The sequence below is a fragment of the Aphelocoma coerulescens genome, chromosome 15 (assembly GCF_041296385.1).
Source record: "Aphelocoma coerulescens isolate FSJ_1873_10779 chromosome 15, UR_Acoe_1.0, whole genome shotgun sequence".
Classification (NCBI taxonomy): domain Eukaryota; kingdom Metazoa; phylum Chordata; class Aves; order Passeriformes; family Corvidae; genus Aphelocoma; species Aphelocoma coerulescens.
In genome coordinates, this window is record NC_091029.1 from 3,873,615 (window position 1) to 3,890,430 (window position 16,816).

The window sequence follows — 16,816 nt, forward strand, 5'->3', positions numbered from 1 at the left end:
ACCAAAATCTCAGCTTCCTGGTGAGTTCAGACACCTCTGCTCAGAGCTCAGCTCCCAGCAGCAGCAGCAGTGAAGCTTTCCACAGCTTCCCAGTCTCAGCACAGCTCAAGAAACCTTCCCCAGAGAGCCCCCCCTACCCCAGCTCCAACTCCAGCTCCAGCAAGGCAGCAACCCCCCAGGTGCAGCAGCTTTAGAGGAGCTGTTGGCCCTGAAGAAGGTTCAAGAGGGCCCAGTTTCCTGGTGGGGAAGTAAACATTGTTCTCTTGGAGGTGTTTGATGTTTTTAACCAGCTCGGGATGGAAGGAGTTTGACTCTGCAGCTCCCTGGGAGAAGGTGGAAGGAAACCATGCGAGTGTGTTGAGGTTTGTTGTCTAACTCAATTAACCAATTACTTCCAGGTCAAGAAGGGGCAAAGCTATAACTGCTCTTGCTGCTATAAATAGTGTTTGCTCAGGGGTGGTGCAGGGGCAGGAAGTTGTAGGTGTGGGGCTTTAACTTGGAATGAAAGCAAATATCTCTGATTGCTTCCTGCTCCCAGCAAACCTGTCCTTATTTTACTGTTGCTCCTTGGAGGCTGGGGTGAACCTGAGCACATTCCTGCCTTGGGAAATGTGTGCAGGAATTCAGGCTGGGGAAGGAATACACAAATGTCCCTCCTGTGCTGCAAAACTCACCCCAAACACTGCTGTCTGTCCTAGTGTGGGACCTGCTGTGGAGCAGCTGGGTAAGTTTGCCTTTAAAATGCAATTATTAGACCAAAATGCCCATTTATGTAAAAAAAGAAGGGGGGAGGAGGTTTTGGGGAAATGGATGTGAATTTCTCAGAGCTCAAGCGAGAACAGACAAGTCAGTTGGTGCCGATCAAGGCAGGAATTTTCCAGTGGGCCTTAGGGAATTGGGCTTCAGGGGAAAGGCAAAGGGAGCAGAGAGCAGGTGGTGGGACAGCAGTGTGGCCCCTTGGAGGGCACGGCTGTGGGGGGCTCCAGCTGCTCGGACAGACGGACATCTGTGGAGGGGACTCTGTGTCCACTCTGCTCATGGCACTGTGCAAGGTTTTCCTTGGGCACAAGCCACTCAGGACTTTGGCTCCTCAGAGGGCAGAATGGTGACACGGAGGGGATTAGTTGCCATTAAGGGACAGGCTCTTCACAAGGGACAGAAAAGGATCGAGTCCCTGGAACCAGAAACAGCAGTGTCAGATGTGTTACCCCAAACCACCAATCCAGCTTTGCCATGGCTCAGGGGGAACATTCCTGTCATGAAGCAGCGACAATCCAGCCCTGGGCCCCAGCTCACCCCCAGCTGCCCTAAACTTCTCTCCCAAGCAGGGGAGCAGAGCCATCTGGCCCTGCCTTCCCCCCTCAGCCCGTGGAGCCGCCTCTCCCTGCGCTCGCTGGGGAACAGCTGCTGGGGTGAATCATCGCAGCATCCTCCAGACTCTGCCAAGCTCCGTGCGGCTGCTGGCTGGGACCCCGCTCCAGCTGGGCTTCTCCCTGGCCACTGAAATCCCGCAGCCTTTCCTGCAGCCCCTGCCCACCTCCTCTCTTGGGCAGCTCGGTGCTGTCCCCACGGCGGTGACAGTGGAGTGTCCTGGTCACTGTCCTGCCCCTGCTCACAGAATCACTTCGGTGTCCCACTCCCTCCCTGCCAGAAGGTGAAGCAGGGACCTTTTCCAGAGGGAACACCAGGATCCAGTGAAGTTCCCAGCACGTGCTGGCCACAAGCAGTGCTTTGGGGAGAGCAGGTCCCTCATTTCTCACTCCTGCAGGAACATCTTTCCATTAATCCAGAGCCCACGTGGCAAGTGCCAAGGCAGCCTGTGTCCTCCGGCTCCCTGGGACAGCACCCAGCACAGCCAGCAAACCCCTGTGCTGTTCAGCTGGGGACAGGTGTGCTCCTTTCAGGATTTAAAAATAAAAAAGTCTATTTCAAGTGTTGGAACCATAGCAGGAGCTCGGCCAATCTCAGCTGTTCAGTGCTGGCGAGTTTCACGCTGCTGCAGCCTCCTGCTGTGGTGGTGACAATGAGTCATGGCCAGGGCTGACCTGCTGCTCCAGCTACTGATGTCAAAACTTGACCACAGGCTGAGGTCCCAGGGCCAATGCTTTTTCCAGGCACTTGTGGGGCCGGATGATGGGTAAGGAAGAGTCACAGACCGGCCTGATTGGGACTTTTCCCTTCACCGCAAGCCCCAGCTCCTCGTGGGAAGTCTCCCAAGGGAGGGAGGCTGGGGGAGCCCGATGATCTACAGCAGTGAATAAACACCCAGACAGACACTGCAGGGTCTCTGGGCACCTGGGATGGTTTTAGAAGCTGGAGGGGACTCAAGGACAGAGAGTGATTTGGTTTAACATAAAGCATTCAACAATTCTTGCTTTTTCTGCAAGAGCTGCCCAGAGATAACTGCCCAGCCTTATCTGCTCCTATCAGCTCAGCTGAGCCCAGCTTCCCCAGTCCAAGGATGACCAAGAGCTCGTTTGGACAGCTTTGCTTTTGAGTTAAAAACTATCAGAGTTCCAAAATAACCTCCTCCCTCCCCTCCAGTGGAACACACACACAGAAAGAACTGCACGCTGGTTTAATTTTCCATCACATTTTTTGAAAATGAATTCCAAGATACAGTACAGCATCTTTAGTGTTCTACACAAAGCAAGCCTTCAGCAAAAGGTCACAGGATCTTAATGGTGTAAAAATATATCTTAAATAAAATAGTTTCTCTAGGAGAGCAAGCTGTGCTGTACATCTCTAGGTCCTTAGAGTCATTTACAGAAGGCAGAAGCCTGGTAGTACAATCCACACACTGGAAAAGTGAGTGTACATTCCTGCTACAAAGTTAGAAAAGGTCCAAGTTCCAGGTGGTGGGGGCAGATCTCCAAAGCCAAGCAGTGGATGCCCAGAGTGCACTAACAGCACCCTGTAATTCCAAGGAGGAAGTTCAACACTCTCAGTCCATGCAGCCAGGAAGCAGATGAGAACCACCCACCTTCCCAGGGTCATTCCAGGGACTGGAACTTGTCCCTTTCAATGGGCCAAAAAAAGAACAACTTCTAGCAATAAAGGACTGCCTGTGTCATGCCCGTGTTCCAGGCTGGACCTGCTCAGCCAGAGCTGTTTCAGTGTTCCAAACTAAGGTCATGATTGTTCCAAGGACCAGGATCATCCTGTGGCCTGGAAAGACAACTGGGGACTCCCCTGGCATTTTAAACAAAAGATCAGCCTTTAAATTCTCTGATTCTGAGCACAACAGCAACCAGGACAGTCACTTCTCCAGGGAAAACTTCCCACCCCAGAGCATCGAGTCTTAGATGTTAAGTGAAAAACCAACAAAAAACCCAAACCAAACCAGATTTGTGCACAAAATTCCCTCACAGGACCCGTGTCCCTTTGGGGCAAGTCACATGGAAGCTTTGCCAGCTGAGGTTGTGGATAGTGCCACGTTTTGGTGAGCACAGGAACTGGAACCAAGAGCTGCAGCTCCTGCTGAGGATCCAGTGGAGGGGCAGCGCCCCCGGCTCCGCCACAGAGCCAGCACCCACAGCTCTGAGAATGTGGGAAGAGAGTTTGGAAAAGGCTCTGCTTGTCCCTCTCCTCACCTGGCTCTGAGGAGAACAGCTCTGAGTTTACACCAATACTCCCAGTGCCACTTGGTCAGGGGATACACACCCCCTGCTCCAGGAGTGCTGGAATGCCGGGAATGTGTTCCCCAATTCACAGATGACTCAATTTGTAAAATACCTGTAAAATAACCACGTTAAAAGGCATCCAGAACACAAAACTTCCACCCTTTCTGCCCTGCAGGCAGCACAGCAACCACTGGCCACTCAAAGGCCACCTTTAAAATGAAGAGAGATCAGAGCAAAGTCCCTTAAAAGCCTTTAAATTCCCAGCCCATTGGCCTTTAGGACTTGCCTGGTTTCTTACACCACTAAGATGGTTTATTTTCCACACCTCACTCCTTTTTCTTTCCAACCTACAGTTCTACTCCTGCACAGGCAGTTCTGCAGTGTCAGGACTGCACATACAAAAAGGAGATGTATATAACCTAATTTACACTGTTTATTAAATAACTTCTTAATTGAGAATACTTTTAATCCAGGAGAAGAACTGGAGAAGCCTTACACACTGGGCTGAGCCTACTCTACAGCATCCCCGCAGGGAATAGGATGTTGGACATGGACACACCCCCCCACCCCCAAAACACTCTCCAAGAAAGTCAAATGCATGACAGGAGGAGCTCTGAAAAGGAGGGAAGGCAAAATGGTCACCAAGATCTGCCTAAAAACAGCTAAATAGTGCAGTGAAATGCTTTTAAATACCACAGACACCTCCACTGACTGGCAGCCAGTTTTATGAGCAGCTCTGGAGACAATTTCTAGCTGAGCTTTAGTGAGCTGGGTGTTCCCAGCCCGAGTCCCGAGGTGAGCCCGGCCTGCTGCTGGCACGGCCAGTTCCAGGGTGGGAGCAGAGAATTCCTGGTCTCATTTCCCCCTCTTGCCACGGCCTCTCCTGGAGGAAGGTTTGCCCGTGCCCGCTGTGGAGGAGCTGGCAGAAGATGCCACTGCAATGTTGATCTGTCCTTCCTGGATCTCCTGGCGGGTCTCAGCTGGGAGGTGGTTGATTTTCTGTTGCGTCTCCAGGTAGAACATGACATCCCTCAGCTGCTCCTGGATCTCGGAGATCTGCAGGTCCTTCTGCTCACAGGTTTCCTTTAACACTCTCTCCTCCTCCTTCAGTTTGTTCTGCAGCAAGGCCTGGTTTGCTCTCAAGCACTTGTTCAGCTCCTGCTCCTCCTTCAGCTCGTTGGAGAGTTTTGCCACTTTGTTGTTCAGCTGGGAACACCTTGCAGAGAGAAGCACAAGTCAGGACAGCAGCACTGCCCACCCAGACCAAACACCACCTCAGCTTTTCACTGGGCAACTGACCCCCAGCCCACCAACCCCACCTGGAATTTGGTTTTCCAGTGGAGGCAATACAAGAAGACTCTGAAATCCCGCCCAGGTCAGGCAATTCCATCTCATGCCAAAGCCAACAGCACAGGCAACAGGCAGGATGTGCCTGGGAGGTGGAACTGACCTTGGACACGCACCTGCAGCTTTTGGAATGGGTGCCAAAAAGGGCACAGGGATCACAAGGGAGCCTGAGACATCTGAGGGCAGTCAGGGGCCTCCTGCCACACTCCAAGACCCTCAAAATACCACTTCCCTGGGAAGGAAGATGCTCCCACAAGGGTATCAGCCTTGTGATTCACACACAGGGCTTCCTGCTCCCAAAAACCCTGCTTTTGCCCTGGCAGTTTGCTGGCACCCTCCTCTGCCTGTTTCTCACTCACTGCCTGTGCTCCCTGCTCCAGCCAGGACTGCTGGACAGGATGTGGGCTGGGAGGAACAGGGGACACAGGGAGTACACGGATCAGCAATTTCCAGGCTCGACATCTTTCCTCCAGGCACTTCCCAAGATCTGTATTCTCCTCTGTGCTGGGTGATGCCTCTGCTGAGCTGCCTTTCATCCCTTTGGATGCACCCACCAACAGCAGAGCAGGCTGGCATCTCCCTGGAGCAGGGAGAGGAAGGATCCCTGAACGCTAAACATGCAGAGCGTGGAAAGGGAGCTGAGGGCCCCAAAGCTGTGCTCACTCAGACACTTCCCATTTGTGAACACCTACAGAAATCCGAGCTTTTTTTAAAGCAAGCCATGTTCTCAGTATTCCAGCTTAAACAGCTCAAAATTGCCCAGCATAGCAGGGTTTTTTTCTTTTTGGATGTCAGCGCACGGTGTTTTAATGGCTCCATGGAACTAAACCTGGCAGCGGTACCCACTTCCTCTCCACTGACTGCTTTTCTTTGAGCAAGTCATTGAGCCGCTGTTCCAGACTGTCACACTTCTCAATGGTCTCTTTAAATTTGGTCTTCATGTTGTTAATCTGTAAAAACAAACACAGGGGCATTTCCAACAGCTCAAAGTCCGCTGCACTTTCGTCAGGACACTCCATTTTCTGGAGCGGTTTCTAGACTTTGACCAATTCCTGTCCCCAGGTAAGGAAAGCTTGGAGCCAAGGCTCTGCTCTGCTGAGGACCCCCTGTGCTACCCTCGGATCCCAGACAAGGAGCCACGTTGCCGTGGAAGCTGCTCCCACAGAACAGCAACTCCGGCTGTAGATCCATGCCAGGCACTGCCAAAAGCTGCAGCAGCTCCTTAACTTCTTCCTGCCTGCATCCAGCATTCCTTTGGCCACTCTCTGGTGGTTCTGGATGCAGCAGCAAACTCAGATTTCCACCCTGAGGCGTTACAAGGCTGTGTTTTTTGCTCATTTTAAACTAAACCTCAGAGAATGTGGTCTGAGTGTGAACATGAACAGGCTGCCCTGCTCGGGGCTGACTCAGCAGTGCTGTCATAAGGCACTGACCCACTGACACCAATATCTCCCTCACACAAACACAAACACCCACTGGCCACGCCCTTCCTCTTCCCTCTGCTGCCCCACTCCAGGTGCTGCTCCTGGAGAAAGCCAAGCTCTCCTTCTCCAAGCATCAAGCCTCCAGAATGAGACTTAGGGGAGGTTTAGTCAGGAATTCTTGTTTCCCCTCTATCGGTGTCTCCAGCACGCTCACATGCAGTGGGGCAGGAATTTAATGGAAAGTGCTTTCCTGGAGGAGCAGTCTGGACAAATGTCAGTGTCAGCACACATGGATGCAGAGCAGGTTTTAAGCCTTCCAGCCCTAATCAAGGAATGTTTGTGCAGCTGATGGTTAATTTGGGGAAGTAGCCTGAGTACTGATAATGGAATACTCTGCATGGTGGCACCAATCCAGACAAGACTTACACGGAACAAGTGCCATGGATAAAATTATTGGGATCTTTAAACGTGAAACCACGTTTGGGGCATGGATCAGAGTGGTTTCACTTTGAAGCTGCTTTGTGGATTGTGTCTCCTGGCCACTTGAAAGATGGTTTTTGATAAATATTTTCCTTTTATAGGGCTTTCCATAAGATTTCTGGGACTGTTCTTTAGAACAAGGTCAATGACCACTATTTGAATGGTCACAATTTCTATTTTTACTTAACTGGAGACACTTAAATGGTTAATTAAAAGTCCTGAAGAAAGTTAAGGACTCCATTCTAAATCCTGACTCACTTTAAACCTGGTTGAAAGGATCTACGTAGAGTGAAAAAGCAGTAGAATATCCTCCCTGGATTTTTCCTGGTGACATTTTGAAGCAGTCCTGCCTGCAGGATGCTTTACAGGAGGAGACTCTGAACTTTTCCCAAAGGGTGATGAGGAGAGAGAGGGGATCAAAAAGAAAGGGCAAATCAATATGCATTTGGAGCACAGAGACAGTTCCACCTTCTGCAGCCGAGGAAATTAAAGTCATATTGTCTCTGCTCCACAACATTCCCTGGAGATCCGTGTCGGAGAGACGGATGGCTCCGGGATCCTGCAGCACCACGCGCTCCTTCCACCGCTGCTGCATTTCCCCAGCAGCACATTTAAATCAAGCTGCAATCTCCGTGGCAATCTACCTGCTTCTGCACCACTGAGCAGCAAATTGCTCCCTGGGAGCAGCCAGATAAGGGACAGATCCATCTTGGAGCCAATTTTCCCAGCTGGGAGCGGAGCAGGCTGTGCAAGGCCACGTCACACAGCACCCAGGCTGAGCCAGAGATCCAGCAGCTCCTTCTTCTCCCACTGCACAGGGCCAGGACCCTTCCCCCAGGCCCAGGGCAGAGCTCACCTCTTCAGCTGTGTCCTTCTCGATGCGGACAATCTTGTTTTCCCAATAGATCCGTTGGGATTCCAGCTGGCTCGTCAGCAAGTAGGAATACTACAAACACAGAGACACACAGAGCAGTCAGGGTGGCCCTGCTGGTTAAGGAGCTCAAAGGGATCCAATCCCCAAATCAATTTAACCAGATGAAATCAGAAGGTTCTGGACACACATCCCAGTGCAGGGTTTCACCAGTTTGATTTCCCAACCAAATCACTTTGGTTTTTTTGAAATTAAGGAAAGCCTTTAGAGCACAACAAGGATCAAGTGAAAGTATCAAGCCAAGAACTGTTTAAGGAGGAGACAGATTTTTCACGGCAATAGCATTAAATGTCTACAGGAAAATGAACCATCACCCATCCCGGTCCTGAGAGTATGAGACCCCCAAAGGCTGAGGGGAAGAGTTCCCACCCACAGCCCAAACTCCAAGGCAGAAGGATCAATGTACATATCCAGCTTCCCTATAAGAAGATTCCTGGGAAAGCACCCTCAACTCTCTGTAATTCCCAATTACTCTTCTCCAACATGTATGGCCCATTCCAATACCATTTTGGTACTGAACAAGGATCTATGCCCTATATCCCATCTTTTCCCTTTTAGTTCCGCAAATGAGTCATGAGAAGGTTGAAAAAGGTGATTACTCCTTTTCATCAGGCTAATAAGCATCAAATTAGGCATTCACTAGAGAATTAAACATGCACGGAGCCTTGATCACTCTCAGTAATTTCTGAGTGCCAAAACACTCTGCCAAATTCATTCTCTCTTGAAATATTTCAATCTCGTAAGACAGAGAGAACTTACACGCTTTAAGCAACCACCTTACGAAAAAAAGGGTTAAAATTAGCTGGTTTACCATCTAAGTGTTATTCAGAAAATTCACTGAAAAGCAACCAAATATTTATGTGAGCAATGAGCTCCTCCAGTCTGGTCTCTGTGGGCTGTTCCTCCTCACAAACCCTCGTGTCTAATGCGGCTGAAATCGTGCTGCAGTGTCTGCTCAGTGAAGCAGGGATTTCAAGCTCCTCTCCTTTAGTTAGGAGAGGAGAAGCTGGGCAACAGGTACAAAAAATAAATAAATCATTATCTGTTCAAGAGAAGGGAACAGTACAGGGCTGGCGGCAGACTGTCAGCTCTCTGTGCTCACCAAGGTGAGCACACAGCTGTGGATTCCTGCACCCTCATTCAGTTTGGGAGCTAAACTATCCTAATTGACAGTTCCACACAGATCCTGGCTCTGAACCCAAGCCACAGAGCCACTAGGAACGGTCTGGGGAGTGACTCAGACCCACTTCTCCCTCCAGTGCCCCCTGTTTGCAGCAGCATAAGCAGCTCCTCTTCAATCACCAGTGACCACAGCACGACACTGCAGCCAGCTCGCACTGCGCTGCATCGGCTCTGCAGAGCCAGGGAGAGGCTTAAAAAAAAAATAAATAAAAAAGGGAAAAAAAAAAAAGCAGTAAACCCATTCTGCTCCTGCCTAGAGACAATTCCTCCAGGCTGGGAGCAGATCTGCTGCTTCAGCTGATGGGATTGAACAGTGGTCATGGTGGGGTTGGAAACACTTCCACAACGCAGAGTCCAACAAGTGAAAATATTTACCTCTAATTGTAAGGCATCAATTTTCTCCTCCTGGCACATATCCCCCTCACACTCGTACTGAACTATCTTGCCATCAGTTTTGCTTGCCACCAGCCTGTGGACGTAGTTGTCTGGGGAGAGAAAATCCAGCCATGGGCACTCAGAGCTGAGGAACCCCCAGTCATGGAGCACAACCAAACCACCCAGACCCTGCTGCTCGGCGAGGCACAAACCCAGCACCACAGGGATTTGTTCTACTTTAGCAGCCTCCTCCCAGCTACCTTATGGGGTATTTATCACAACAGCCATGGGCAAATTGATGGAAAGGGAGTAAAAAACATTCAGGGATGCTGTGGGACCGCCCTCATTCACGACAGAGTCCCATTTTCCCTCCTCCAGCTGCTCCAGCCCCAGGAAAGCTGCTGATAGAGCAGAGATGGCTGCTCCCCAAAGCCAGGGATTAGCACGGACACAAACTCCTCCATCTCCAGCAAACTGTGCCTCAGCCACTGCTCCCAAGGGTGCCCACAGGGCAGCGCAGGCTCACCCCCGGCGTAGTCCCAGACGCGGTGGTTGGTGAGCTGCATGGCGTACGTGTGCTGCGTCTCCTCGAAGTGCTTGTAGGCGTGGCGGCTCACGTAGCGCCCGCAGCCGATGTGCCCGCAGATCAGACAGATCCACAGGTTCTGCAACAAACACAGGCAGCTCTGGGGAGCAGCTCTGGGGGGGCAGCAGCACCCTGAGACAGCGTGACCCACCCCTGCTCCAGTCACACCCTCAGGAACGAGCAGTGTTCCCACTCCCCCTCCTCTGGGAAGGCCAAGGACAAGGGGGTCCCGGCCCATCAAAGGCAGTTACATCCCTGCAGGGGCTGGGTAAATCACCAGCAGGTGGGAGAGAGTGGCCTTGGCTAAGGAATGAGGGATCCCAGCAAGCTCTGGAGGGCACAGACTGGAAGGGCCACCACCAGCAGGCTGGGTTAGCTCCCTGCTGTCACACTCATCTTTCTAAGAATCACTGCACACAGAAATTCATCAGAACAGGAAACCTGTGAGGAAACACCCCTTCCCAGCACTGATGCAACTCAAAAGGAAAGCTGATACCCCACTGGCTGGTAAAACCAGCCCAAAATCAGCCCGAGAATTAAGGCCCAAAGCAACCCAAGCAGCTGTGCAGTCAGATCTAGGCTAGATCTCACCATCCACCCACCTACTTACTTCTTGAACTCCACACTCAAAACACTTGTTTTCTTCCACGGGCTCTGGAGTCTGGCAGTACCTACACACAGGGCACCTGGAGGGCAACAAGAACATCATAAGACACAGGGAGCAACATCTCCACATTCCAGTCATTAAGAAGAGAGCTAGAGAGCTCCAGGGAAGTGCCTTGTGCAGCAGGATGCTCCCGTTATCACCCACCAGCTCACATTTACCCCACTTGAATTCGTTCCACACAGTTACTGGTTTTAAGCTGGTGACAGAACAAAGAACAGTTCTCCCAAAGACATTTCAGCTGGACCTGGTTTTGCTGCAGTCCAAGGGATTTACACAGAAGCTACACACTGAGGAAGGCTGTTGGAATTACCCTGCTGAGGACAGCCAAGTGACACTCTGCAAACACACCTCAGTGCTTAAAACAACCTTGAGGAGATGCTTCAGTCCCACCCCAACCCAAAGGATTCAATCTCAGCCTTCCCAGGAAGAACACCCCATAACTGTACCCTAAAAGAATCATCAGCAGGAATCCCTTCTGGATCTACCAAAGATCCAGATCTTTTATCTCTTTTGGAACTCCCAGTGCTGCCACAAAGAGACAGAACACCCCAGACCAGAAGGAAGCTGTGTCCAGCCCTGAAGCAGCAGCAGTTTGGGCCAGGAATGGGATAACTGAGGCTGCATCTGGCTGCCAGGACTGTTTATGTATTTTTCATTAGCTGCTGGGAAAGCCCCAGGAATATTCCAAGGAGGAGACAACTGCAGTCAGTTCCTACACAAACTCAGGCATTTGCAGCCTCCATGGTGCCTGAGCAAGGAGAAGGGGGGTTTTCCTTTGTCATTTCTTCAGACTGGGAGCATAAGTTCAGCTTAAATTCTATATTCCATATTTAAGTGCTATTTGGGATCTCGCTCCTGCACTGGCTATGCTCCACTGCCCCAAATTTACCATGCTTTGGATTTGTGCAGCAAAGCAGCCCATCAGCCTGCACAGCTCCAAACCTGATTGATCTCACTGAGTTCTGGTACTCTGGCTTAGGAGTGATAGATCACAGAGAGCTACAATCTTCCTCACACTCCATCAGAGAATCCAGGAATCGGGATAGCAGGGATGCAGCAGCCACAGGGAGGATCTGCAGCCTCCTGCTGCAGTGTCTGTGGCTGCCTCAGGTGCAGTAAACCCGCAAAGCTTCCAGAGGAATGGCAAACACACCCAGCTGACAGCAGCACCTGGTGCCAGTCGGGGGCTCCTGGCACACCAAAATCCCACCTCACAGGGATTTGGGATGCTGGGAGCACCAAGAGGAAAGGGTGAGGGGCAGCAAGAACAGCTGCTTTAAGGACAGACATGGGTCCAACCCCCAGCCCTGCCCAGTGCCATGGAGGGTCTCCCTGTGCCAGGGACACGACTTCCCATTGCTCATCCCACACCCACCTGGAACAACAGGAGCCTCCCCTGCCTGATTTACTGAGGCACCTTGTCATCATCCCTTCTTTCCCTGCCTGCCCCTGCACACCTGCTCTTTCTCACCTCCTCTTCCTCCCCTCCCAGCATCCAGGTGGGAGAGAAGGCTGCAGGGCTCCCCACAGGGCCCCTCAGCTCCATTTGCAGGATGCCAAGGAAGGACTGGACAAGCTGCCAAGGCTGAGTGAAGCAGGGCTGTGTGTGCAGCCAGAGCTGTTTTAGCCCAGCACTCTTCTCCTACAGTATTTTGAAATAATCAGCATTCCTCTACAACTCCCTCCCTGCCTCAGCAGCGAGGCCCCTGGGAATCATCCTTCAATTACTTTTGGCGGGGAGATTTCTCTCTGGGAGCCCCTTAATGGGAAAAACTGCACATTAGGACTTGCAGTAATTCCTGCCCCCACAGTGACGAGCAGAGCTTTGTCAGCACAACCCCCCCCTCAACTCCAAGCAGGGCCTCAGAGGTGGAAATAAAGCCCAGGCTCTCACGTGGTGTCCTCCCAGCGCTGCAGGCACTGGCTGTGGAAGCTGTGGTTGCACAGCGTGGTGAGGATCCCGTTCACGGACTCATCCATCCTCTCCAGGCACACGGTGCACTTGGGCAGCTCTGTCAGGTCCATCACAGGCAGGCTGGCTCCCTGCAAGCACCAAGCAGAGAGAAACTGCTCAGCACCTTCCCATCACCAGCAGTTCAGTCCAACTTTCCATCACTGCCAGCACCACGACACGGGAACGCTGTGAGGCCACACGGTGGTTGGGAATTTATTAGAAAGATAAAAAAGTGATCCCCAGCATTCAAAGGGCCACAGCCAGGGCTCAGTGAAGGGGCTGCACCTGCAACCAGCCCCACTGTGCTCTGTGGATTCCCCAAATTATAACCCAAGGCAGGTTTAGATCACAGCTGAGGTACAAATGGAGTCACCACACAAACTCTCCCAAGGACCACTGCAATGGGAAATGGGGTTGGGGCTGATGTATTAAGCTGTTCTTGCAGTTTATTCTCCAAATAATCCTGTCAAAACCTTCTGAAGTGCAGGGAAAAAAAACCCCAAACCCAGCTTACATCTTCTGACTTGAAGACTTCAGCCCTTTCCACGTACACGAGCTGGCAAACGTCCTCCTCGATGGAGTTGAACTGCCGGCCATTGCAGGCCATGTAGAAACTGTCTGCATCAGCCTGGGCACAGAGCAGAGAAAATTGGTTCAAAACAGGAAACTCCCAGCTCATCCAACCAAGGGACAGGAGAAGAAACCTCCCATATCCTCCCTTTTTCCCTGGAACACCAGAGGAGGGATTTCAGCCAGCTCCAGGCACTGCATTTTGGCACCAGGTTTGGCATCACCTCTGGAAGACACTAGTGGAGTTCAGGGCAGTGACACCACACGACATTGGAGCATTCAGCAGGAATTAGGGATTTCCCTTCAGCACCTGTTTTACCCCTTGTCAGCAATTTCAGTGCATTTGCAAAGCAAATTTGGTCTCTGCAAAAATGTAAGAGGGCCACGTTGCAGGATGGTGTCAGGGACAGTGGTTTAACTGTGGGAGAGATCCCAATCACCACTCACAGTTCAGGCACCTTCCAGGGCAAAGGAGGCAGAACCAACCCAAACCCTGCCAAATCCATCATCCCTTTTCCCCCAGGAGCACCCCAAACCCTCTCTCCACAGCCACCACAATGGACTGAGGCAATCAGCTGAATGAAATGCCACATTCCCATACTCCTGGTGATTCCAGTCAGGAGAATAAAGGCCCCAGAGATTTGTTTTGCTACCTGCAGGCACAGCCATCAGGGGTCAACAGAGCTGCAGGGAATTGCCTGAGAAACAGGAATTTCAGGGTGAATTCAGAGCACAAGTTTAAGGATTTGCTGCAAGGCTGTTTAGCACCAGATATCTGCCTGTGTAATTTAATGCAACAAGAGATATAAAACCATCTTTGTAACAACTACTGCAATTAGCACAGAACTCACACAAACCCTCCACCTGCACAAAGGGCTTGGGAAATCTCTCAGGCAGAATTCACAGCTGGGAGAAACCTCTCCCTGAACCCCAAAATAAATCACGTGCAGCTGGGAGAAGAGAATGTCCAAGTGAAAGGGTCCACACAGGAGCTGGAGTGGGGAATTTAAAGCTGCCCAGTCCAAGGGGCCTGAAGGAGCAAACGGTGTTATCTGGGTATCAATTCACCCCCCAGGCTCTCAGGCTGGGGGGCTCTGTCCTTTCCACACTGGCAGTGGCTGTGAGACCACCCAGCTCCTCAGAAAAGCAGGAAAAGTCTTTCTTAAAACAAAGGGAGCTCCCCAGGCCAGGTCCTTTCTGTTCAGCACAGCACAACACTCTGAACAAGCTGAGAGATAGCAGAAAGCTCTGTAAATGGACTGATTCTTGAAAAATATCCTGCCAAGAACAGGACAGCCAGAGCATGGCATCCACTGCTTCCAGGTGTGGAACTAACCTCAGCAGCCCCAGGAATTCTCTGGCAAGGAGGACAGGGCTGTTTCTCCATGGGCAAGTGCAACCCTGGCTCAGGGCTGCCCAGTGAAGCCACCCAACCCCCCTGAACAGCAACTGAGTGTGACATTCCTGCAGCCAAGGCATCTTACCTGGGAGCTGAACTTGATGAGCACCATGTACTGGTTCGGGGTGGAGTCTCGGATGATCTTCATGTGCTCGATCACCTCATAGAAGGAGGCCACAAACTTCATGAGGTCGTGGCTGGTCATGGTGGCGGGCACAGTGAGGATGCAGAGCATGGCACTGCGCCGCACATCCTCCTTCAGGGACGTCATCTTGCTGGGGACACAGCAGGGACACAGCTGCACCTCACCTCCCCCTGGGCAGGGCACAGCTGGACACACAGCTGGACACACAGCTCCAGCCACAGAGCCACAGGAACTCTGCTGTCAAACTTTATGCCTCACACTGAGGAGGAGGACGGGGCTCTGACCACAAACAATCACAGGCATCCTGTTTAGCCAAGGATTAACCTGGGCAGCTCCAAGAACAATGGGACTGCCAGGAATAGTTTGATACCTGTTTTTCTACAAAAACAGCTGAAGCTTGCAAGCCCCAGATGCTCAGCACTATTCCTAGAACAACTGAGCAATGTTTGCTACTATTCCCAGTGCCCATATGGGAGCTCCTGGTGGCTTTCAGGAAGAGCTGAAATGGGAGTTCTCACACAATCATAGGGGAGTGGTGTTGAATTGTAACCCCTGGATGAGACCTCCTGCCTCACACAGCTCCCCGTGCCTGTCACCAAGGCCCCAAAGATCACAATTTAATTGTGGAATCCTTTGGAAAGCTGCTTTCAAATATCTTTTTTTTTTTTAATTTGTGTTTGTCTTACACTATTACAACCCAGCACAAGCCCTCAACACCCCCAGTGTCACCCACAGCTGGGGGACCAGGGCCAGCCCCAAGCTCCACCATTAACACCAGTGACCCTCTGCATTCCCAGCAGCGAGTCACCCTTCCTGTTTGTCTCCACTCAGCAGCCACAGCCCCGGGGTGGCCAACTCACCCTCCCACTCCCACCTGAGCCACCATTAGTCAGGAATTCTTACTTTGTTTTGTACAGGTGCATAATTCCATGAACGATTTCAACCGAGGGGTTCCCGCTGAAGAAGGAGATCTGGTCAGGGAGCTGTTTGGAAGGCGAGTCTGGAGCAGCCTCACACTCCTTGCTTTGATCCTCCTGTTTAGTTTTGTCCTCAGCTGATGCAGCTTCCAAGGACTTTCTTCCTTCCATGGCAGCTTTTGCTTCATCTTTCACAAAGGCAAAGTTTCCTCGTTACTGAGGGGAAGGGACCACAGGGATCACCCAGTCCGACCCCTGGCCCTGCCCAGACACCCCAACAATCCCACCCTGGGCATCCCTGGCAGCGCTGTCCAAACGCTCCTGGAGCTCTGGCAGCCTCAGGGCCGTGCCCATTCCCTGGGGAGCCTGGGCAGTGCCCAGCACTCTCTGGGGGAAGAATCTTTTCCTGAGATCCAACCTAAACCTCCTCTGACACAGCTCCAGCCGTTCCCTGGGTCCTGTCCCTGCTCCCAGAGAGCGGAGACCGGAGCTGCCCGTCGGGAGGAAGCTGTGGACTGGGATGAGGTCAGTGGAAGTGTTCACCACGAATAACCAGCTCTGTCACCTGCATCCCAAAGCACATTCCTGAACTTCCCCGCCCGTTTTCCAAACTGCAGGGCCGCCTCCGGACCCGCACACCCCACACCACCCGGGCCCCCCCGCCCTGCCCGGCCGGTAACAGCACCGGGACGCTCCCCCCGCCACGGGGCCGCCGCCCCCAGCCGGTACCTGCCGGCGGCTGGATGGTCTCGATGATCATGTCGGTCATCTCCCTGCGGCCCAGGTGCTGGTGCAGGATGGCCGCCCGCTCCCCGGGGCCCTTCCCCTCCAGGCAGGCGGGCACGGCGGCGAGGGCCGCGCCGGTGCTCTCCGCTGCCATGTCCGGAGCTGCGGGGACAAAGCAGGCGTTGGGACGGAGCGCCGGGCGCGGAGCCCCGGGATCGGCAGCACCGGGACGGCCCCCGCCGGCAGCTGCGCGGTGCGGAGCGGGCCCGGCCGCGCTGCCCCGTGCCCCGCCCGTGCCCCCGGCGGGGGGAACCCACCGGCCGCGCTGTAGGCGAAGCCCGCGGGCAGCGGGGAGGTCCCGGCCAGCTCCAGCCGGATCACGACCAGGGACACGCTCATGGGCTCCGCGGGGCCGCCGCCGACCGGGACCGGGACCGGGACCGGCGCCGCTTCCGCCTCCCGCACCTTTCCCCTCTGACCCCGTGACGTC

General features: G+C 52.7%; 1 protein-coding gene across 1 annotated transcript; it reads right to left on the minus strand.

The window, feature by feature from the left end:
- Positions 1–2,563: 2,563 nt before the first annotated feature.
- Positions 2,564–16,799, minus strand: BRAP (BRCA1 associated protein). The gene is made up of 12 exons (XM_069030505.1): positions 16,644–16,799; positions 16,330–16,488; positions 15,587–15,788; positions 14,624–14,813; positions 13,084–13,197; positions 12,510–12,658; positions 10,559–10,634; positions 9,889–10,027; positions 9,363–9,472; positions 7,731–7,820; positions 5,817–5,920; positions 2,564–4,839 (listed from the first exon to the last, which is right to left on the minus strand). The coding sequence occupies exons 1-12, from the start codon at positions 16,723–16,725 to the stop codon at positions 4,479–4,481; spliced, it is 1,776 nt and encodes a 591-aa protein (XP_068886606.1). The 5' UTR covers positions 16,726–16,799; the 3' UTR covers positions 2,564–4,478.
- Positions 16,800–16,816: the final 17 nt, after the last annotated feature.